Source organism: Eschrichtius robustus, chromosome 1, assembly GCF_028021215.1.
Source record: "Eschrichtius robustus isolate mEscRob2 chromosome 1, mEscRob2.pri, whole genome shotgun sequence".
Lineage (NCBI taxonomy): Eukaryota > Metazoa > Chordata > Mammalia > Artiodactyla > Eschrichtiidae > Eschrichtius > Eschrichtius robustus.
The window spans coordinates 25,649,215-25,659,426 of NC_090824.1; the positions used below are offsets into that span (position 1 = coordinate 25,649,215).

The following is a 10,212-nucleotide window of genomic DNA, read 5'->3' on the forward strand; positions in this document are numbered from 1 at the left end:
TAGGAAGCTGGACCTTACTTTTTCTCTTTTAACCTCCTCTCACAAGTATAGAAAGGAATGAGAGAGAGAGTAACGGTTGTCCACTTCTGAGACAGCTGAGTGGCCCAGCATGGTAGCAGCAATGTCCATTCTGCTTACAAAGAGGCCCCCATCTTTTTTGTTTTGTTTTATTTTGGTTTGGTTTTTTTGTTTGTTTGTTTTTTGGCACTGCGGGATCCTGCAGGATCTTAGTTCCCTGACCAGGGATCGAACCCGTGCCCCCTGCATTGGAAGCACGGAGTCCTAGCCCCTGGACCGCCAGGGAAGTCCCAGAGGCCCCCATCTTGACAGGGGTCATCTGTTATCAGGAGTCATGTTAAGGATCCAAAGGAGGTAAGAGCTGACATGTTTTGGACAGAAGCTGAGGGAGGAGAGTCCACTGCACTGTGAAACTGGGGATCTTCTGGGCTGTCTGAGCGACCTCCTTCTTAGGACCAAGAGTAGCTGGAGGTGAGAGAGAGGGGATCCTGCAGATCCTCAGGAGATGGAACTGCCGAGGATAGGCAGATTAGAAAAGGACCAAACACTTCTTGACTGGCACAGCTTAGTTTACCAACTCATGATGCATCTGTGACACTGAATCCTCATAAAGGCCCAGTGAAGTCAGTGCTGTTTTTGTCCCCATTCTCCCCAGGAGAGATTCAGTTAATTGCCTGATTAGTAGATAGTAGAGCCAGGACTAGGTGCCGAGTTGGGCTTTTTCTGCTTCTCCAGCCTGGTCCTGGGGCTAGGAGCACCTGCCCAGGACAGCCTGGATCCCCGGCGGAAGAGGCTTAGACTCAGATTAGCACGTTCCTTTGTACCTTCCGCCTAAAGCATCGATAGCTCATCCAGGGCCCAGTGTTTCCTGGTGCGCCCAGACCAGTGGTTTTCTGGGAGGAAAAAAGCCCTGATTTGTAGTATATGCCAGTTTTCATGGTGTCTGTACTCCACCATGGCCTGTTTCAGGCTACCAACCTGATGCTCCTGAATGAGAAGCTGGAAAGATGAGCACAGTTGGCTGTCACAAGCCATCTGAGAGCCAGCTCTGACACGCCTCTGACCCAGCCCCAGCGATCCTGGCTTGGTCTGAACTTTGGACACAGCTCGTGGTCACAGTCCATTAGAGTGAGGAAGGCAGTGGAGCACGGAGGCCTAGTGGAGGTGCAGGGTCAGTCCAGAGGTCAAATCCTGGCCCTACCGCTGATTAGCTATGTGACCTTGGGCCAGTTACTAAACTTCGTTGCCTCCTCCGTTTCCTCAACGGTAGAACAGGCTATAACAAATAGGATCTACTTCACAGAGTTATTATGAGAATGAAAAAAGTTAATGATGCAAAGTCCCTTGCACAGTGTCTGGACATGGATGCTCAGTAAATGCTAACTCTTTACTGTGGGTGATAAATCAGCCTCAGTGACAGCACTGGCTGTAGAGCAGTACTTGAACCCTCTCCTCGATTAGAACCTCCTGCCCAAGTTGTGGGCAGATGCCAGGGAGGAGAGCTCTGGTGACTTTCTCCCAGCCCCTCAAATGTGCAGTCAGATCCTCTTTCTCCTGGTTGGAATACACCACCCTGACTGCTTAGGCCCAGCCAGGTTCTTGGGCCTTTTCACTAAGGGAAGCAGAGACTAGAGGGTACTCAGCTCTCTCCTCCTACCTCCTGGCTCTAGAAAGGCAGAGTGAGTGCTGGCTTCACCACTTACTAGCTAAGGCCATCAACTCATTAACCTATCAGACTCCAGACCCTGCCCAAAGGAGAAAACAGGCAAGGAGGGTCCTGAGTGTAGACTGTTGCCAGGAAGTGCAAACTGGGTGTCGTGGGAAGCCTTAGACAAGCCAGGTGGCCTGGAGCACTGGGCATCTGGGCACTGAAAGGTAAAGGTCGTCGGAGGTATACGTGGTTTTCCCCTGTGACCTGCTGACCTGGCTGCAGGGCCATGGGACACCCACCTGGGAGTCCAATCCCTGAGCACCCCGGCCTTCTCCCTTCAGCCCCCAGGCCCTTGGTGTTCTCAATTGGGGACCTTCTGGACTCCTCAGGACACAAGCCAGGCTGCCTTACAGCTCTGCTCCCCTGCTCCAGCCCAGAGCCCCCCGAGATGCGGGGAGGGATGGGGAAGAGAGGAATAGGGTAATATTCCTATATTATTAGCTATATTCCTAATAGCTCTAAACCCTCGAGTCCCCGGAAGAGGGAGGGCAGCGAGATGGTTTCTCCGGGCTTGGCTGGGAGCAAGAAAGAGGAGTTCTGCTGAGGTCCTCAGTCCTGATTGAGGGCCAGCAGGAGAAGTTCTAGAAGGCAAAGATTCAACACTCCAGGCCTAGCACAGGGTTGGGCACAGAGCCTCAGCCTGTTCATGACCCAAGGCCCCAGCACACCCACCTTGTACCCAGGGACCGAAGGAGGTGGGCTGAGAGGCTCCTGGAGACCTCGCTACCAACCCCCTCCATACAGCTTAGGAAACGGAAAAAGAGAGGTGGGCAGACTGAGAGGAGACAGGCTCGGAGACTTGACATAATGAAAGATAAATGCGGCTCTTGGTCTTCAAAACCTGGGCCACTGGAACTGGGCCGGGGCCTGAGGAACTTTCATGCTTGAAAGAGAAAGGTTTAGGACTTCCCTGGTGGCACAGTGGTTAAGAATCCGCCTGCCAGTGCAGGGGACATATGTTCGATCCCTGGTCCCGGAAGATCCCACATGCCGTGGAGCAACTAAGCCCGTGCGCCACAGCTACTGAGCCTGTGCTCTAGAGCCCGCGAGCCACAACTACTGAGCCTGCGTGCCACAACTACTGAGCCTGCGCGCCTAGAGCCCGTGCTCCACAACAAGAGAAGCCACCGCCGTGAGAAGCCCGTGCACCACAACGAAGAGTAGGCCCTGCTCGCCGCGACTAGAGAAAGCCCGTGTGCAGCAACAAAGACCCAACGCAGCCAAAATAAATAAATAAATAAATTTATATTTAAAAAAAAGAAAGAGAAAGGTTTAGGTCTAATTGACTTCACACCCTGAATGGCAAACATGAGATTCTGTATCCTGAACTTCAAATTAAAGAAATAAATAGTACTTCTATCTGAACATTTACAAAAGTCTATTAAAAATCGCTGAATAGTAGAATGTTCTAGCGTAACTCCCTTAATGTCCAAGTAGTGGAATGCTCACAGCTGCTGCACCCAAGACCCTGCCCTGGCCAAGCAGAGCTGGGTTTAGAACCTGAGCTGACAAATTTCTAAAGATGGCAGCTGACAGACTTCTCAAGAAAACCCAGGCCTGGCTGGAAATGGCTGTGGTCTTGGCCCTGTCCCTAAAGCTGAGAGTCCTGGTGGTCCCCAAATGTCACGGGGTGCCTCAGACCCAGAACTAGGGCAGACCTCCTCCCCCTCTTCCCTGGCTTCCGCCTTGTCACACAGGTAGGCGCCCTGGCGTTCTCTGGCCCACCTTGGGGCATAAGGAAGGGGACCCTGTACCAAGGGGTCAGATGCCTCCAGGCAGTGTTTGAGTGGGGCTCTTGGAGAGGTGGCTCTCGCAGAGCTTACCTAAGACGATCAAATTGAGAGTGTCATGGACATATATACACTACCAAATGTAAAATAGATAACTAGTGGGAAGCAGCCGCATAGCACAGGGAGATCAGCTCGGTGCTTTGTGACCACCTAGAGGGGTGGGATGGGGAGGGTGGGAGGGAGGGAGATGCAAGAGGGAAGAGAAATGGGAACATATTGTATATGTATAACTGATTCACTTTGTTATAAAGCAGAATTTAACACACCATTGTAAGGCAATTATACTTCAATAAAGATGTTTAAAAAAAAATAAAAAATAAAAAAAAAAATAAAATAAGTATTTCTCACTTTAAATTCCAAAAAAAAAAAAAAAAAAAAAAAAAAATTGAACTCCTTGCCCTAACTAGGGAGTGTCACCAGATGAGAAACTGAGGTCCCGAGAGGCTCGACGATTTCTGCGAAGCTCTGAAGCCGGGTCGTTTCCCAGGCCACCGGCTCGTCCCCGGCCGGAGCCAGTTGCCCAGAGATGCGCGCGTCCTTACGGACGAGAGGAGGGCGGGGGCCGCGGTTGCTTTAAAGCGCCCCAGCCCGGGCGCGCGGGGCGGGGCGCTCTCGGAGCCGTGGGGTGCAGGGCGCAGCGGCCGGAGCGGGGTCCCCGGAAGCGCCAGCGGGGCCGGCCCGGCGGGGGCTCCTCCACCTGGGCGGGGAAGGAGCGGTTGCAGGACCCCGCCCGGCCGAGGCGCGGGGGCCGTAGGAGGTGCCGACTGGCCGCGTCGCCGCAGAGATGTCGCGGCACGTGCGGTGACGGTGCCCGAGCCCCGAGGGTCCCAGCCTAGCGCCCCGCGTCCCCGGGCGAGCATGGAGCGCCCGGAGCGCGAGCTGATCCGGCAGAGCTGGCGGGAGGTGAGCCGCAGCCCGCTGGAGCATGGCACCGTCCTGTTCGCCAGGTGAGGGCGGCCCGAGCGCCCCCGGGGTGCGGGTTGTGGGGTGCCTCGCCAGGAATGGGTTCGAGGAGGCTGAGCTGGCGCTAGAGGAGGGAAACCAGCCCGCTGCCGGGGCGCTGGGGCGCCTCCAGATGTGCGCCAGAGGAGCGGCGCAGGGCGACGGGTGGCGCAGCCCCTGCTGCTCTTCCCGCGACGGTGGCCCGTCTTGCGAGCCAGCACGCCCCGCTCTCTATGGGCTCTCTGGGTGCCGGCCAGGGTCCGCTCCGGCAGACCTCCTTACACTTGGGCCAGCGGCCTCCGGTCCCCACGCTGCGCCCCCTCCCTGGCTGTGTGCCCCCTGAGTGGTCTTTTCTTGGGTGGTGACTGCAGGGGTGCCCACCGCTGCCCATACGGGTAGACTGGATTGTCCCGAGAGCTTGTGTGGGGAGGGCGTACTGGGCGCCTGGCCTGCGGAGCACAGGGTCTGGGCCCCAGAAGTGTGAGCTTCCAGCAACCAACAGAAGAATAAACCTTTCTGAGGAAAGGACTGGGGTAGGACCAGAGGACTGCCAGGGAAGGGATGACAGATGCCCAATTCTCACCACTGGAGAGAGGGGTAAGAGGGTGTGCAGACCCCAAAGGGGAAGGGGAGGCCAGTCTTCAACCTCAGCTTGAGGGTGTCTAGGTAACCCCTCTGCCATCACCAAAGAGGCAATGCTACCTCACCATGGTTTTTCAGGAGCCTTGGCTCCCTAAGCCAGCCCAGAAATTCTGAAGAGGCTTTCACAAAACCTATCCCAAACAAAAAGGGAATAAATTTGCAGAGTTACACAAAACCCCAGTGGCTTTCCCAGATGTGGCTGAGAGCTTCTGCTTGTGCCTCCCAGCTTTCCCCAGACCCACTGTTTTCTCAGGCACCCTCTGTGGCTCTGCTACTCCTAAGCTGTGTGACCTTAGGCAAGTTACTTAACCTCTCCGGGCTTCTGTTTCCTCTTCTATATAACTGGGATAACAGTTATACCCACTGCTTAGGATTGTGAGGAATACATGAGTTAACCATGTGTAAAGTACTCAATTCTCAGTAAGTGTAAGGGGTTCTGATTACTATAATTATCATTGCTGGCCCAAGCCCCCTTGGGCATGATGACATTGGGAGGTTCTGACCCAAGAATGGGAGAGAGAGAGAGGGATAGAGGCAGAGAGGGGGATGGGTGGGGAGAGAGAGGTTTTCTTTTCTCCACCATGGACTCCAGGCTTCCTGTTTGAGAACCCCTTCCTGTCCCAGTCCCCACCCCTCAGTGGTTTATGGAGGGGCTACCCTATGCCAGGTCGTATGAGAGGCCTGGGGACACATTGTTTTTTCCAGGATGCCACTTCCAGGTTGCGGAAGAGGTGAGAGAGGGACACCGGCAAAGCTGGCCAAGGGGTGCGTGCTAGGTTGGAGGGTGTGCTTAGTTCACAGCCAAGGCTCTGCCCACCCTCTCCTGCTGCTGGGCAGCCAGGGCCCATGGAGCCTGCAGGGGCAACACCCCAGGGCTGACACCGGGCCTCCACCCACAGGCTGTTTGACCTGGAGCCGGACCTGCTGCCCCTCTTCCAGTACAACTGCCGCCAGTTCTCCAGCCCGGAGGACTGCCTCTCTTCCCCTGAGTTCCTGGACCACATCAGGAAGGTGAGGGGAAGGCGGAGCACCTTCCTGGGAGAGAGCGAGGAACTCGGGAGAGTTACTTCCGTTTCCTGCCCCAGCCCTGGTCTTAGCCCCCTCCTTCTGCTGCCTGCTGTCAGAGGCATCTGCCCCTTTCCCTTTGCGCTGAGCTGGGCCGAGTCTGGGGCACCCGAGTCAGCCTTCTCCCCCACCCTGCTCTCAGCCAGCTGCTCCCAGCTCTGCCATTTGCCCTTGGCCTTGTCCCCTGGCTCCTGTAGGTGGTGTTGGCGCTGATCCATCAGGGGCCATCTGCCTGTGAAAACCAAGCTGGGGTTTTCTTAGAGGCTGGCGACTCTCACAGGGCCTCAGTGTCCCCTCGTCCCAGGAGGACAACACTGTCCAGCAGGTGTGTTTAGGGCTTTGAGCCCCTCAGAAGAGAGCAGCTTCCTCCATGGTGTAACATGAGTAGTTTGGCCACCATATGTTGTGCGCCTACTGTATGCAGATGCAGGCTGCCTTTCGTCTCTGATACTGGAAAACTGAGGGTCCTCTCTTCCTTCTGGCTGGGACCCCCAGGTTCTGGATTATGGCTGTGAGTGGGGATGGGGAGTTGCTCTGGTCTCTGTTTCACCGCCACCTTGGCCTTGGCAGGTGATGCTCGTGATTGATGCTGCAGTGACCAACGTGGAGGACCTGTCCTCGCTGGAGGAGTACCTTGCCAGCCTGGGCAGGAAGCACCGGGCGGTGGGTGTGAAGCTCAGCTCCTTCTCGGTGGGTAAAGGGGCTCTTTCTCTCTCCAAAGCTCCTGGCCTGAGGCCACCACTCTCTCCCGGGCCTCTCCAGTCCACCTGTTCATCCTTCCCACTCCTATACCCTCAGATGACTGGGGCTGGGGCATGCATTGTTATGTACTTGCTGTGTGACCCTGGCACTGCCTTGACCTCTCTGAGCCTCCAATTTTTCTTCTCTGGTATGGTTTCCCTTAGAACCATAGGAAGTGAAGGAGCCTTTGGGATTAGCTGGTCTGCTCAGTTTTATATTGCTGTGTATAAAACCATCCCAGAACAACCTGGCTTAAAACAATGATTTCTGATTTCTCTGGGCTCAGTTGAGTGGTTCTTCTGTTCCACGTGCTGTGGCTGGAGCCACGCGTGCACTGCACTCAGCTGGGGGCTCAGCTGGGGCTGGAATGTCCAAGATGGCCTGTCATCCTTTGGGATCTCTCTCCCTGTGGCCTCTTATTGCTCAATAGTCTAGCTGAGATTCTTTACAGAGTGGCACCTGAGTTCCGAGAGGAAGTGTTTCAAGAGGACAAGCCAGCCTCTGCATGCATCACTCTTGCTAATGTCCCATCGGCCAAAGCCAGTCACATGGATGAGCCCAGTGTCAAGGGTGTGAATCCTTGAGGTGTGGCTCACTCGGGACCCTGACCTGACAGCCTACCACAAAGTCACCTTGCCAGACGTACGCACCTTGAGGAAGGCACTGAGTTTGTCTTGTCATTTTCTGCATCCCCAGCACTAGCACAGTATCTGGTATTTAGTGCATATTCAGTAAATATTTGTGGAATAAATAAACTGTATTTTATAATTACTAATAAAACATGAGAACTGTTACTATTGTTGAAGACTTACTGTGTGTAGATGCTGTGCTAAGAGCTTTTCATAGATGATCTCATTTAATCATCCCAACAATCTGATGAGTTGGAAGTTTTACATTCCCTGTTTTACTGATGAAGCATCTGAGGCTCAGAGAGGTTACCTAACTTGCTCAAGGTCACACAGCTCGTAAGTAGTAGAGTCAGAAAGTGAACTCAGGTTCATCTCAGGTTGCAGAGCCTGGACTCTTAACATCATGACTGCTGTCTTACAGAGGAGGAAACAGGCCTGGAGGCAATGACTTTGCTTGGTCTGAGCTGGAGGTCCCAGGCAATGCCTTGGCTCCACTCATGGGGTGGTTGTGAGGCTGGGAGTGGAGTGAAATGCTTTGTTCACTTTAAAGCCTCACCTTTAAGGTGTACACAAGGATTGGGGCAGAATCCTGCTCAGGAAGCATGGACCCCCTTGCAGGAGAGAAGAACAGCCCAGGAGTCCTTATCAGTCCCAAGCCTCAGTTTTCTCACCTGTGGAATGAGGGCACGCCTTCCTGCCTTTGGGAGTGACAGGTGCCCCTTGCCTCTGCAGACGGTGGGTGAGTCCCTGCTCTACATGCTGGAGAAGTGCCTGGGCCCTGCCTTCACACCAGCCACGCGGGCTGCCTGGAGCCAGCTCTATGGAGCCGTGGTACAGGCCATGAGTCGTGGCTGGGATGGCGATTAAGAGGCGGCCCTGCCCAGCGGCCTCCGCCTGGTGTCCCCTGACGGTCTGTGTCTATCTGTTGGTCTGTGTCCATTGTAGCCCAGGCTCCCCTAGGCCTCCCTGCATCATGGTCCTTGTCCCCTTGGCCATGCTGGAGAGGTGATGGAGCAGGGCTGCGTCTCAGTCTCCCTCACCCCCAACGGCAGACAGGGTGGCTTTTCCTTAGAAAGGGGCCTTCGGATTTCCTTGAATTTCCAATAGCTTCCTCCCTGCCGGCCTTCTTTCCTCTGTGGCCTCCCCTCTTCTTCCAGGAGGAGCAGCGTTTTGGTAGCAGAGGTGGCATGGACCCAGAGGGTATGGGCTTTGAGGGAATGGGCTCTTCTGTCACCCTCCCTTCCCAGGCGAGCCTGGGCCAAGCGGGGCAGTGGGGAGGCTGAGCTTCGGGCACCTTCCCAGCTTGCCTGCCTTCAGTGCTTTTCTCTCCCAGGGGTGTTTGCTTTTCACAAGGAAAGAGGTGGGATAGCTTCAGCCTTCATGGTGGAATCACGGGCAGCAGGAGCAGGGGACCAGGAGAGCTGCTGAGGAAGGGAGACCTGGCTCCCTGATGGGGCTTATCTGGGTCTTGGGGGCCCACTCAGATGCCACCCGACAGAGTAGTTTTTCTTTTGTAGTGTCTGGTGGGAGCTCCCCTATTATCGCTCTGTAAGAACCAGCCAGCCGGCCAGGGTGCGGCGAGGCTGCGGAAGGGCAAGGAAGGAGAAGGGCTTCATTCCCAAGAGACCTGACTCCCAGTGGCTCTTGCTCACCCTGCACTCCGTCAGACCCTGAGTCTCATTTCCCTCACCACCCTTTCTGCTTCTGCCCATACTGACGGCGGGTCCACAGCTCCCCATATTTAATACCTGCTGTGTGCCTGTACTTACCTGGATGGATAGAAGAGAAAGCTGCAGGAGAGGCCCCCTGCCCTCGCCCCGAGCTGTCTCCACTTTTATCTTCTGCTGCGTGTTGTGGTTGTATAAACTTATGAGAAATAAACTTATTTTGTGTGCCCCTCTGATCCGCTGGGACTGGTCTTTTCTTTGGTGTTGGCTTGTGGCCAGATGAAGATGCAGGGCAGTGGATGTAGGACAGGGTGGGAGGATGGGTTCAGCAGGGCCAAGCCCAGAGTGGGTGGAAAAGTAGGGAAAAGTGTGGGGAAGCCAGTGGCTGAGATGGAGCCAGGGGTCTGTGGTGGAAACTGGCTGGCAGGGCACACAACTGGACTACATTTCCCAGCGTCCCTTGCATTTACGTGGGGCATGTGACTGAGTTCTGGCCAATGGAATGTGGACATGTATACCACTTCCAGACCTGGTCCCCACAAACTCCTGCATGCCCCTCTGTGCTCTGTCATCCTTCCACCAGCCTGATGCAGACCTCACAGTGACCTTGAGGGCCATGCATTGAACGTGGCAGAGTCACAGGTGGAAGGAGCTGGGTCCCTGAATCACTGCTTGGAGGAGAGCACCCACTAATCAGAAGTGCCTTGCAGGGTCCAAGTACTTCTCCAGCATGTAGAGCAGGGGCTCACCAATTTTGAATTTTACAGGACAGAGACATAAACTTCTACTGTGTTTGTGCCATTGTACATTTGGGGGTTGGTTTGTTACAACATTTACCCACACTAGTCCAAAGTCTGAAGCAGTTCACTGCTCAGGGGTCTGGGAGCCCACCTGCTGGTGGACAAGGTGAGGCCAGGGATTGAATGGATTAGGTGCCAGGACAGCAGCACCAAATCTTGCAGTGTTTCTGAGGAAAGCTTCTAGATCCTCTTGGCAGGGGAAGGTGC

General features: G+C 54.9%; 1 protein-coding gene across 1 annotated transcript; it reads left to right on the forward strand.

Moving 5' to 3' along the window:
- The first annotated feature begins 4,377 nt into the window (after positions 1–4,377).
- On the forward strand, positions 4,378–8,405 carry NGB (neuroglobin). The gene is made up of 4 exons (XM_068559803.1): positions 4,378–4,466; positions 6,003–6,114; positions 6,739–6,858; positions 8,271–8,405. The coding sequence occupies exons 1-4, from the start codon at positions 4,378–4,380 to the stop codon at positions 8,403–8,405; spliced, it is 456 nt and encodes a 151-aa protein (XP_068415904.1).
- The last annotated feature ends 1,807 nt before the right edge of the window (positions 8,406–10,212 follow it).

Excerpts from the sequence above, each read along its gene's own strand:
- NGB (XM_068559803.1), top strand. The coding sequence starts at position 4,378 with ATGGAGCGCCCGGAGCGCGAGCTGATCCGGCAGAGCTGGCGGGAGGTG. Across the intron at positions 6,115-6,738 it reads TCCTGGACCACATCAGGAAG|GTGATGCTCGTGATTGATGC; the intron begins GTGAGGGGAAGG and ends TGGCCTTGGCAG. Across the intron at positions 6,859-8,270 it reads TGAAGCTCAGCTCCTTCTCG|ACGGTGGGTGAGTCCCTGCT; the intron begins GTGGGTAAAGGG and ends TTGCCTCTGCAG.